Source organism: Neospora caninum, chromosome XII (assembly GCF_000208865.1).
Source record: "Neospora caninum Liverpool complete genome, chromosome XII".
NCBI lineage: Eukaryota > Apicomplexa > Conoidasida > Eucoccidiorida > Sarcocystidae > Neospora > Neospora caninum.
Window position 1 is genome coordinate 1,728,836 of NC_018398.1, and position 12,887 is coordinate 1,741,722.

At 57.1% G+C, this 12,887-nt stretch overlaps 2 protein-coding genes across 2 annotated transcripts; both read right to left on the reverse strand.

The window, feature by feature from the left end:
- Positions 1–518: 518 nt before the first annotated feature.
- Positions 519–5,827, reverse strand: NCLIV_062470 (conserved hypothetical protein; the record flags this gene model as incomplete). The annotated part of the gene is made up of 3 exons (XM_003885798.1): positions 519–886; positions 1,162–3,174; positions 3,475–5,827. The coding sequence occupies 3 exons, from the start codon at positions 5,825–5,827 to the stop codon at positions 519–521; spliced, it is 4,734 nt and encodes a 1,577-aa protein (XP_003885847.1).
- Positions 5,828–8,302: 2,475 nt separating this feature from the next.
- NCLIV_062480 (hypothetical protein) lies at positions 8,303–9,490 on the reverse strand (the record flags this gene model as incomplete). The annotated part of the gene is made up of 1 exon (XM_003885799.1): positions 8,303–9,490. One exon carries the CDS (start codon positions 9,488–9,490, stop codon positions 8,303–8,305), a length of 1,188 nt encoding a protein of 395 aa, XP_003885848.1.
- Positions 9,491–12,887: the final 3,397 nt, after the last annotated feature.

Sequence of the window (12,887 nt, forward strand, 5' to 3'; positions counted from 1 at the left end):
CAAAAATCCGGGAAAGCGCCGACGCGTGGGGCAATTATACCTAAAAGCGCGCGTATCTCTAACGCCAGGTACCGACTCCCATCGCCAGGATTTGCGCAGGATTACAGCGATGGGTATCCACTCGCACCCAAAGGGTTTCATCCTATGTAAACGGTTAGCGAAAAGCAAACCTGGCGCTTCAGGCACTGAAAAACGGCATGCTTCCAAACACCAAGAAGCAGTACGGCACTGCAACGGCCTAGACCAGAACAGAAACTATTCCTCCACCGGCCGGACTCTCCGAGTCATTCCTATTGGCTGCATTCACTTACCACGTCGCATATATCAACGGAAAAGTCGGGAGACTTTCGTCCCACATGCCACCCCCCTTGGATGCTCTAGGTTTTGTTTTGCCACATTACACATGTATATCTCCGAAAAATGGCATGGTCCTATTTGATGTATTGAGCGATACATCAAACCAGGTTACAGAGGCCCACACGGCCATGTTCATTCCATGCATCTACCTCCCCGTTTCCTCATCTCTCCCCAGGAGTTTTGTTCACTTGGTAGTCAAAGAAGGGTGCTCGCAAGGCAATCTCAAGCAATGCGAGCTTCCCAGCATCTACCACGGGAGAGTCGAACGCACCTCTCTTCCACGAAGGCCGCCCGATTGACGAAGAAGACCCTGTTTCATTTCCCGAACTCCCCGCTGTGAAGAAAGGAGATAAGTCGTAGAGAAAGTGTTGACGTAGCTTCCACAGCATTTGCTGCTTTTCTAATATTTCCTTTTCCGGAATTAACGAGAGAATAAGCGAAGTGTATGGGGCGCGGCTCAGAGGAACGAAGACGGCGATTTGGATCCAATCAAAAAGACAACCCCCAGGGAGCCAGAGCTCCTCTTCGCCTGAAGCAAAATGAACAGGGACAGGACACGTGGCACTGGCATATTACAGAGAGTAGGGAAAGTCAGGTTGAGACAAGACGAATCCGCAAAAAGTCTAAAAGTATGCGAAGCAAAAGGGACACACGAGGTAAGCGCGAGGACACGTGTCCGCTTGCTCTCTTGCCCATCCGTCCACCCGCGCGAGGCTAGCTGTTTCTCTGTTTGAGGCTCTTGGTTTCTTGACCTGTCCCTCGCGCACTGGTCAGCTTCTGCACGTTTGTCGCTTCTTGACTCACCTCCAATTATAACAGGGATGCACGCGTGGGCGAGGGCCTCAAATATACACAGTGAGGGGAGCCAGCCTTCCTGAGGACAGAGGCAGAAAGTTGCTCTTGATATGAAAAAGCTCTTCATTGCGGCGTGCATCCAGGAGCGAAACTTTCTTATGTCCTGGGGGAAGCGCCTAAACTCTCCCCTCTCTTCGTCCTCCGCGCTGTCTTGAAAGCCGGGGGCACCGCTTTTGATCAGCCTGCTCTCCTCTATTCTATCCTCTTCTTCACCTCGCTTCGCGGTGCCTTCGGTCCGGGTCCCGGAATTCCCCCGCTCGCTCGCTGGGTCGGCCGCTTTTGGGGAGGCAGGCGAGGTGCTCGCCTCGGTTGGTAACAAAAAGAGCTCAAGGTCTAGGAACTCTAAGGGGTGCCGAGGGCGGGCTTCTTTCCTTGGACTGTCCTTCGTCCCATCCGCATCTCCGCCGTCGCCACCTGCTGCGCCAGCAAAGGGTGGAAACGAACTCTCTTCCTCGTTGTTCGCTTCCGCGGCTCTGCGGAAATCCAGGACGACCTGATTGGTCAGAGGCCCTCTAGACGTTGCGGGCGAGAACAGAACCACATCGAATTCTCGTCTTCCGAACAGCAAAGCTCGGCCGCCCTTCTTTCCTTTCTCTCCCCCGAGCCCCTGATTTACGTTGTCGCTCCCTTTGGGTCCTTCCGCGTGCTCTCCCGTAGTTTTGCTTGGAGCCTGCTCTCGGCTCTTTTGCGTTCCGCGCATCCTCGGAAGAAAGCCGCTCCCACCTTTTCCTCTCTCCTTCGAGCCGAGAGTGCCTTCGTCGAGCATGAGCTCGCCCAGTTCCATCGAGGAGTGCCGAGACAGAAGCTGAGCAAACGAAGCGAAAAATGACGAATCCACAATGCCGCTGTCCACCATCTTCGCTATGAGGTGCTGCATGCGCTCGACGCGAAAACGCGACACGGGTCTGAGTGTCTCTCGGAGTTGCTCGTCGAACTGTTCAGTTGTCTCCACGCCCAAGGTTCCGTCACTGCGCGCCCAGGCTCCAACGTGATCCCTTGCCTCCTGCAGCCTCTCCTCTCTTTCCGTCCGCTTGGCGGCGTCGCGCAACTCCGAGCTTTCTCCCAGGGCGGCGAAAAACGAGAGCGGAGAAGAGGAAAGAATTTCAGGAAGAAGCACCCAAGGCACAACGTGCAACACGAACGCTGCTGCGCTCTCGCATGCTCCCTCGATCTGCGCGGCGGACCGCCGAGCCTGTTTCCCTTCCGGCAGCTTCGACGGTGCTCGTGCTTCCGGAACTGCGCTAGCGACAGTGAGAGCGGCAAGCTGAAGGACGGTCACCGGAGGCAGAGCAGTGTCCCGGACGGGATCAAAGCCCTTTGCCAGGGGTGTTTGTCGATTCGCGTCCGCCGACGCCGAAGAACGGAAACGCACTGGCGCAGCTTCGAAGAAAAGATGAAGGTCTCCACGCTTTTGACTCGACGCTGACGGGTTTTCCTCTTCCGCCAGCTCCAAGGAGGCTGCTAAAGCAGAGAGGGAGTCCCACGTCTTGAACGAAGACGGCGCTTCAAAGGCGACTGGAGGCGCGAACGAAGACGCCACCCGAGCATCCAGAGCGAGACGCACCACCGAGGCTGCCTGGCTGCCGTATTTCATCGGGTTTTTTCCGGTGCTCTGATTTGCTTCTAACTGTGGATATGGGCCGATTTGACGCCTATTCTTCGCGGTCTCTTTCCGTTTCTTAGTGTCGTCTTCTCGCAGTTGCGATGCCGTCTCGATCTGACTGGAGGGTACGTCTTGTTCGCCGAACTCTGGGACGAACGAAGTCACGACAGATACAGGGAGAGAGGTGACCCAGAAGAGGCGCTGATGGTGAGAAGACGCAGAGGCGGATGCCGCGCCCGAGACGTCCGTGTGTGCGCGCCTCCCTTCCCTTCTCAAATTCGCTGAACCGACGCCTGCAGTCGCCAGCAGAAGAGCTGAGTGCAGCGCTGCGCCTCGCAGAGCCGCGCCGAGGGCGTGACCTAAAGAGACAGCACACAAAAGCGCCGAAGCCGCGGAAAAAAAAGGCGCAAAAAGTCGGCCCCATATGAAGCAACTGCCTGGCAGACGAGTCTGGACAGAGCCTCGGAAGGTCGAGATGGCAGGAAAACCACCGGAGTTCAGTGAGCGGTACTACGTGGAGCCGGAGAGAGAGCAGTGACGGAAAGGGGGAAACGCGAGAGCGCTCAGCCCCTTGCAGGTGATATAGGCAGGTATCCCCTAAAATCCAAGGGACCCATCTTGCTTCTAGTTTCCTCGCGCACGCTTCCCTCCTGGCTTACGACGTCGACGAAGAGGGTCGGCCTTTCCTCTGTCTGAGGTGGAGCTCTTGGACACTGCCGCTGTCCCTGAAACCGGCGCCTCCCTCGACTCTGTTTCCAAGAAACATGCAAGGATCGCAGCAGCTGCAAAAGCTGGAGAGATCGGCACCGCACCAAAAGCCGCAGCGCCTCCGGGTTCCCGGTGGGGGCCGTCTCCGTCCACGTTCCCCTCCCCGGTGGCTGCGCCGTGGAAACCAGTCTCCTCTCGTCTTGGATCCTGCACGGCCCAGTTCTGGGCGAGGTGGTTAACCAGCTGAGAAACGACGGCTTCTTGTTGAATCAGGAGACCCAGCCCAGACACCGGGTGACGAGATACGCGGCCAAAGTCTGCTGACTGTGCGAGTCGCGTGGCGTCCAAGACTGCCGCAGGGTGGCACGGGTCGGATGAGGCCGAGGCCGAATCGCTGTCCTTCTCTTTGTAGGAACGGTGCAGTCGGGCCGAAAACGAAGGCAGGAATAAGTCGCGCAAGTCTTGTAGGAAGGAGGCGTGAGGAAACTCCGTTGCCGCCTCGTCCCCAGACCGCCCCTCGCCCTCGCGTCTCTCTCTTGAGCTGCGGGGCACAGCGTCCGCCTCGACGGGCTCCCAGGGAGAGCGGGGTTGCTCTGCGAGTCGCTCAGTGGCGTGCCGAAGAACCTCCGCGTTTGGCAGCGGAAAAGGCAGCACAACACTCGGCGGCGGTGGAGGAACAGGACGGAGCGGAAGGCCTGATGAACTCATCGAAGGAGAACCTTCTCTCCTGGGCTGCGAACGCGTTCTCCGTTCTTCCGACGAAGATTCGCGAGGCGAGAGCAAAGGTGACGGCGAGGGAACCTGCGACAGCGCAGCTGCTGTTCGCTCAGCTCCGCCACGGGAGGCCTTCCCGCTGGCGGCCGAGAAGGGCCAGAGACCGCCAACGGGAAACGGGTAGTGGTGTTCGAGCTCCCGGAGGAGGTCCATCACGACGCGCTGCGTCTTCTCCACTGTCCCCTTTCGGTCATTTGCGCCAAATTTTGCGGTGGTGGCGATGAAGCTGGCAGTTCCATGGGCGTCGTCTTCCTCGCTGGAACTTGACCATTCCTGCTGCTTCCCCTCTGGATCAAGTTCGCCGGTCTTCGTCTGGAGTGCAGTGCTCGCTGCCAGCTTGTTGAAATCGCCTCCGAGCGCCTTCCTCAAGTCCCCCAGGGATGCAGGATGCCGGAGACACTGCGACAGGCGCTTTGCGGGATAAAGGGACACGTCGGCGTGTGATACGAAGATGTCCCCGAGGGGGTTCAAGTGCCTCCTCCAAGCTTCCAGGTCCTCAGCCCGCGCTTCGCGTTCGTTTCTCGGCGTACCCGCCTCGCCGTGCTCGCCTCCTCGTGCTGCCTCCCCTTGGGCTCCGCCACCAGAAAGGGGCGAGGCTGTCGGTTCCTCAACCGGGTACCACACACGGCGGCGGAGAGGCGCACCGGCCGGTCGCTCCATCCACGTTTTTGCCTCTTCGTCCACGACGACAAGAAATGCGTCGTCGCTGTGGGCGTCTCCAAATCCGCGGCCGTCTCCGTCGTGTCTCGGTCTGTCTCTTTCGCGAGTTTCTCGCCTTCCACCTGCGGGAGACTCCTGCGAGACTGAGGCTCCCTCTTTTTCCCCATTGTGGCGAGGCACCCGCGGGGCGCGCCAAGCCGAGCTCACTGGGCTCTTTTGTCTGTCGCGTTCTGGGCTGTCGGCAGTCTCCACCCACTCTTCGCTGGAGAGGCGAGCGACCGAAGACGGCTCGACGACGCCCGTCCTTGGAGTCTCCTGCGTGCGCTCGGAGCCCGCGTGGGCATGCAGGTTATGAAAGACCAAGGCAGTGCCCCGCGACGACCAGCGCAGCCAGTGGGTGAGGATGGCCCAGATGCCTGAGCTTGACGAAGAGTCTGGATCGACAGGCGCGGCGTCACGCCCCGAGTCTCTGCGTTTTCTTGGCGAAGGAGCCGCAAGTTCAACTGAGGGAGCGAAGGCTCTGCGCTTCTCTGAGAAGGAAACCGGTGTGTGGAGGACCACGAAGGAGCAGAGAAGAAGAACAAGGCAGATCAGACACGTGAACAAAATGTAAGCGAGAAGGCGACCGCGTGGCGCGCTGCGCCGGGAACGGGAGGAGCGAGGCGTGGATCGCCTCGACGGCCGTGAAGAAAAGCCATCAGAGGGAGAGTGTATAGCCGGTCCTGAGGAAGGCTTCAAAGCGTCAGCTCCAGAAGAATGGCGAGAAGGCGGTCCGAGTGACGGAGGCCGCGTGGTGTCTTCCTCGCGGTGCACTCCCAGCCGAAAGGAAGTGGCGGGAGTCGCAGACGAAGACAAAAGACGAGGATCCATCGAACGCAGAGCTGAAGCAATCTGCACAAGACGAGAGGTCCGACGGGACAGCAAAGGGACGGAAAACAGAGGGGACGGAAAGGAGACGGGTTGACATCCAACACATCGAGCAGACGGTCTGAGATCGAGGAAGGCGGTGAGGCGACGAACCGAACAAGAGTCCAGGAAGAGGACGGTGAAGACGGCGACACTCAAAGACGAATCCAGTCTGCACTTCGCCTGTCCAAGCGTCTGCGGGCCCTTGCTCCAGGCGTTCTTCGCAGCACATCCACGCTTGACCAGACGCCTCGTTGGGGCGAGGCAAGCTGGTTTGCGCTTTGCCGTCTGCGGGTACGGGGGGGCGGCTGCCGAGAACGGCGTGTGTGAAACCTGGAAGTCGCTGTCTTCTCTCCTATCCGGCGAACCATCTTCTTGTGAGCCAAAGGGAGGTCCAAGAGCCTTCCCACGCAGTTCTCACGAAGTGCAGACAAGGCCGCGACACGGAGAAGCCAGGGGCTGTGTGAAGGAACCATGTAGAAGGTGAGTTCGCTGGCGAACGAAATCGAGTAGCTCAGAACGTGCGCGCCAAGGAGCGAAGAAATGTGCGGAGAGAGCGGTCAATCTGCTGGAGCGTTAGAGCAGAGAGATACAAGATGTACATACCACAGCGCATCCAGCCAGGGATCTCAGATGGCGGCGAATTTTCGAGCCAATGTCTGATCTGTCAGGCCCCGTTTTATGCCCCTGTTCTAGAGCATTTCCGTAACCCCCGCTCTCGCTCGCTGTAGTCGGTAGTAGAAACGGAAAAAGAGACGCTTTCTGTCTCGGAGACATGGCGGCAAACCGTGCGGCTACACAAACGAGTTGAAGTTGTCCCTCTTCGCAACAAGAAAGAAACACACAAAGAGCCGGCGACGAGACATGCAAAGGTAAGGGGGAGACGGCTTCCGCTGCGACAGGTTGCATGCGGATCGCTCCGCGGGCGCCAGCTGCTCAGCCAAGGCCTAAAAATAAGTTCTCGTGCGTGAGAGTCGTGCGTGAGAAAACGATGTCCAGAAAAGGAGTTTAAACTCACTCCCGGAGGCAGAACGCATTTTCCGTGGAGCTGAACTCATCGGGTCCAGTCGCGTTGGCCGTCCGGGAAAACAGGAGCGAAGCACTTTTGTGTCTTGCAGCCGGCGCACACAGTCAGCACGTCGCGTGCATCTAGACGAGTGTACCGTTTTCATTTGTGTGTGAAGGTAAGTCATTTATGTGTGTGAAGGTAAGGGAGGGCCTGCCGATCCGGTGTATCCTCAATGTACACATCAGTGAGCCGTCACAGTACGAAACGCAAAGTGGTACCGGATGAGAGCCACAAATCTGTAACAACCCAAAGAGCAGTTCTAATGGCTCGGGCACTCCACAGGCTGCTCCGAAAAAAGGAGTCACGGGGCGACTCTCTCGGTTCCTGCACCCTCTGAGCTCTCAGCGAGAGCGGAGCTTTTCTCAGGATACGCAGGCGTCTTTCCCGGCGTAGATCCCGAGCTCTCTCCCCCCGAAGGCATGGATGGAGGGGAGGAAAGCGCGCAAAGGGTCCAGTGAAGCATGGAAGCTGGTCGGACTTCCAGTGCTGAATTATGGAATAGTTCTCAAGAGCGGACGATGTGTTCCACGGGCACAAGAGAGACTCGCGATCGGTGCGGAAACCAGGACGGCTCCTAGAAGCCAACTGTCTGTTGACGTGTCGCAGTCAAACTACCGTCTCGCGTTCTGATTCTTTTCGCACATTGGGAGTAGACGGCACTTCATAAAGGGAACGGAATGTTTGGTACGGAAAATGAGCTTTGGTGGTTTATCTCAGTTTCTTGCTTGAAGCAGCGTGTGTGACCTGCACTAAGGTGCTGATGCTAAACCACCGTCTGGTGTTCAGATGCCTCCAGTGCTTCTTGGCTACATTTCCATTTTGTATTAATCTCTTGGAGCTGTATTAGCAACTATAGTCTGGGTCCGCGGCTCGGCCACAACGTGCAAGAGGAGAAATCACACCAGCAATTTTGGCACCAACCTGCCAGCTGTTTAACCACCTCGGGGTCTGTGAAAATGAGAGGAATCGACTATGTCGCGAATTTTGCCGATCCACAAAAAAATCTTCCACTACCCCACAAGCAAAGTGCCCCGTGTTTCACGGTGCTCACGAAGAGAGTGAAAAGAGTACCTCCGCGGCGAACAACAAACGTGGCGAACAGCTGGAACTCGTGCGCCTGGCATCAGTGCTTTCACTCTCTTGAGTCTGCATGCTTCCTGGTGGAAAAACCACAGCCCCTTGCCTTCTGTGGCTGATCTCGTCATTCCAGAAAACTCCTGGTACCTCCTCAGGATACTCAAAACGTTTGGGCCGGATTTTCTTGCAGTCGGCGCATTGGTCAATGCTGCGTCGAGCGACGCTCCTCCGTGTACCTCTCAATCTTCTCCGTCCCGTGCCCGGCATTTGATTCTGTGGAGACGCACCCCCCGCTACCTTCGAGACGCGTATCTTCTCGATGGACGTCTCGCTCTCCTGTACGTGCTTCCGTCTCTACGATTCACTTGAATGGTCTCCCGACCCTCCTCGGCATCGGACCCACAACAGCAGCAACAGCAACAACAGCAACAACATGGGCACTCGCCTTCGGAGTCAGCATCTTGTTTCCCTTCCTCTTTTCGGCCGTGAGCGTCTGTTTTCCTTCGTGGCTTACTCGGCCGACCTCCTCGCTCTGTCTGCTCCCCATGAGCACTGCTCCTTGTGGAAGAGACCGGATCCTTCGAGTGGTCTTTACTGCTGCCGTGAGCACTGCGTGTGTCACCATGAGTCGTACTGTGTTGTGCGTGGTCTCTGCCGACAGATCGATGGCTACGTTTCGTTTCACTCGTGTTGCACTCGTCGTCACTCAGAGAAATGCAGCTCTGCATCGACAGGCCTGTGTGGAGTGCGTCCCTGTCTCTCGGTAAACCGCGAGAAAAGGAGCCAAAGTATCCGTCTTCAGCGTCGTCATCCGTGCCAAAGTGACGGAACCCGACACTCTGAGATCCCGCCCGATGAGGGTCTCCGTTGCCCTCGGTCCCGAGTCGTGTCGGCTCATTTCCCCTTTTGTCCGTTGTCCCTTTCATCGAGAAGTTGAATAAGCTTTTCAGTCTCGACTTTGGTTGCTCCTTGGCCCTTGGCTTCTGAAGCACGATCGGGGGGGAGTTGTCCAGTGAAAACCGCATCTCGGGGTTCAACAGCCCCCGACCCCTGGCGATCTCGGGGCCCCGACTGGCAAGGAAGGCGGCGCCGGGGCTGGGAATGAACATCGAAGTATCATCGTCATCATCCTCGTAAAAGCCCGGATATTTCGAACCCAGAACTGCACACCCATTGCCCAGTCGTTCTCCTTGGTCGTCGGTTGAAGACTGCGTCGCTGGGATCTGAGAGTCCGTGTATCCTCCGTTAGCGTCCGCCTTCGTGGACACGCTGCTGTCCTCAGCAGCCTGTCCTAAAGGAAGTCCGTGGCTCTGAAACGCCTTCTGCTTGTCATCATGAGCTGAAGCATACTTGGTTCTATCGCCGGGAACGCTCAGAGTCGCGACGGTGTTCGCAGTGCTGCTACCACGCCCTCGACCTCGATTAGAGGCCGTTTCTCTGACGGCCGCAGCGGTGTCGCCGCTCTCTTGCCTTGGAGCCATCGCATGCACCGGCAACGCAATAAAAAGTGGGGGGGCGCTGCATGGCGCAGCAAAATCGGTGTAACGAGGAACGCTCGGCGGGCGGCGACAACCGCTGTCGGTGGAAAAACGATTTCTTGGTCTACGAAAGAGAGGCTGCCGAGAAGAGGAGGCAGACGAGGGAGAGCGAGAAAGCGAAGAGGCGGGAAGAACCAGCGAAGCGTCCGACACAAGAGACGGACAAGAGGCATGAAAACGTGCGGGCGAACCTGCGGAGGAAACAGCGTCGGCGCAACAGGGACACAACGAGGCACGGGAAGAAACAGCGCAATGCGTCCCGCGGGTTTTTTTCTCCCTCGGAGAGGGAGAGTCCAAACGCTCCATGGCCTGCGAGCCTGCGTCTGACCTCGAAAGGCCACCGGGATCCGCACGCGGCGGTCTTCCGGCGTTTTCCGACTCCCTACACTGCCTTAGACGAGACGGGCGGGAAGACGACGGAGACAGACAGACAGACAGAATCAGTCGCTGGGGCTGGTGCGGCCGGTCCATTCGGATCTGGAGAGCCTGGACACCGCCGCCGAGACGGAGACAAAACCCATCCCTGTGCAGAAACGCCCGCTTCGCTTGTGCAGGCTCTACTGGCATGTTCACTCCAGAAGGCTCGGGAGCAAACAAGTCCCTCCGATCTGGGTGGCAGCACACGAGTCGACAACTTGGTTCGCGGATGGGTGCACGCAGGCGAGAATGAAAACGTGAGCAACCGTGGGTTGCTGTGTCCTTGCTGGCCGCGTGAGGCTAAAAAGGCGTATCGAGAACAGCACACAGGCGCTTCGATCCAGGCCTGCACTTCGGGTCTCCCCCAAACGATCTCTGCTGCAGCCGCATGCAGTTCTTCTGCCGAAAAGGCAGAGTGTGGTAGCTGAGCAGAATCACACTTTCGTGGTGAAAAACCTGGTGTCGACGCCGCGGAGCTCCTGCATGCGGCCTTTGTCTGGGCTGCGTGTCCGCTTCGTCGGCAAGCAGAGGGGCGGGAACGCCCGCTGGTCGACAGGGACCGGCTCAGGCGCGTTTTCAGACTCGGACGGCGCTCGCGTGAGGATCTCTGAGGGCAGGGAAGGAGACAAAAGTCGTGACGCTGCAGCACAGAAAAACCGCCGGAGGAAGCCGGCAAAGGAGGACTGCTCCGGAGGCAGACGCGCCGAGAAGCCTTGAGGTCGCTCATAGGAGAAAAGGCGGGAGGCGCTTGAGAAGAGCGATGCGGCGAAGGCGGACGGCCGATGAACGAAACGGATCGGCAGCACAAGACGAACAGAAGAGGAACAAAAGTTGACGACAAAACTCGAGACGAGCCGGTTCCAGATATGGCCAGGCTGAAAGAGCAGGTGAGAGACCAAGACACGGCACAATGCGGGGCAAAGAGTACAAGAGGATCGAAAGCGTACAGGCAAGAACAAAGAGGATGACGGAGTCGGGAACGGCAGGGACCGCAACGGATGAGACGGCAGCGGCATCCGCGTGCATACGCAGCCGCGCCCCGTCAAATCTTGGATGATTTCGGATGCGTCTGGCCGCTTTCTTCCCCACAATCAAAACAAAAAAGACACGGCCCCTCAAGGGGTTCCTGAAGGATCTGACGAATGGAGTGCTTGAGAGGGAATCACGTTTCCCGGAGCTGTGCTGCGGATATACATACTGTGCTTTCAAATTTTCGTTTCGGTTCGTGTCAGCCAAGAGCGCGGCTTCTCTGCTGAAGTGGAAGAAGGTCAGAGACGATGCACAGAAAGACTGACACTCTGCACGCACGATGTCAGGGGCGTGGAAAATGCGGGAATTGGAGGTACGTTCTGATCTCAGTCACGTGGTCTGCTGGGTACCAGTTCCGGCTCGCTGAGAGAGGAAGGAACGGAGCAGAGGAGCAAGACCTATTCAGTTGTCTTATGCGCTGGTCTCAGATACGGACGTCCGGAAGAAAAAGACACGAAAGAAAAAAGGAATCCCGATGTTCTCTCCGTTAGTCGAGCCTGGGTTCTTCACACTATCGCACGACTTTGCAGTGAAGCATCGACGTACCAGCGTTTCCCCACTCCTCGAGCCTAATGTGTCCCTTGTCACCGAACAGTAAAGAATACATGCCTAGTTTTGGACACATGCAGCGGTATGCACAAGTTGCTCAGGAGCAAAGGAGGATTGAGCTGCGTCAGAGAGCACGCGAGCAGTAGACTCAATTTGGAGCGCAAGAGAACTAGGGAAAGAAGGCGAGGTGTTTCGAATGATCAGCGCCATCTATAGCACCTTTTCCTCGCTCGATGTGGCGCCTCTCGTCCTGAAAAAAGAGTCTCAATTCTTTAAAAGCATACAGGATGATTAACAGAAACCTCCAACAGACCACGAGCGCTATTGCAGATTTCCTCTGAAGGCCAAAGCCGGGAACCTTCCGGGGCTTCTGGCTCAGAACTAAGCGGCACTGCAGAAGTCATCGCCAAAAAACAGACCACGGTGCGAAAGCGGCGAAATACGTAAAGCAGAAACGAAGACAGTGAGAAGGGAAAATTGAAGGTCCGAGTGACCAACCTTTGCTGGGTGGAGCGAGCGGAAAGGAACAGCGAGACGTTCCATGGCGCTTCCACCAACCAGAAAGCTAGACCGGAACACGCAGAATTTCAAAGAAAAGAGAAATGAAACAGACTCACGAGCGTGCCGTTCAACGGGTGATATCTCGTGCGAAAAAAAGACGGTCCCTGGGACAGCTGGAAAAGAGTCGGTCTGCTGAAGCTCCACTGGAAAGGCGGGGCCGCGAAAAAGCGGTGCGCCCGAGCATCACTCCACGTACGATAGATAACAGTCCTTTTCATCTGCATATCCCAACACATTAAAATGGTAGAATGTTGGGGACTCCGAAGAACCGCATTTTTCCTGTAAGAGTGCACACGTGCGGCCAACCCAACCGCTGGGTGAGTTGCTGCTCTCAGCCGGATGCGTGGGGCCAGGAAAAGGAAGTTCACGGGCAGTACAGGGAATTTCCCTGGGAAGGACAAGGGGCGATGTGGACCACCATATCGATAAAAAATCGAGGCAAGAAACGAGGAAGAAGACTCGGTGGAAAGCTATTCCTGCTCGTGTTTTGCAAAAGGGACTCTAACTTCCATGTTGACAACGCAACTGTGTCCCGTTGCCTCGACGAGCGGTCGACGAAACGATTTGAGCTGCCGACTGTCTCTCAGTGGCCGCTAGACGGGCACAAGCTGTGGTGACTGTCGAGTCACCTACAAGAACACCGCTCAAGCACTTTTGGTGCTATCTAAGTGGTCTTTAGGACGTTCTCTTCTAACTCTGGTGTAACTTGATCCACGGGATGCCAAGGAGTTTATCACAACACACCCAGTAGTTGAAGCATACCGGTGGTGTAAGTTTTATCGAT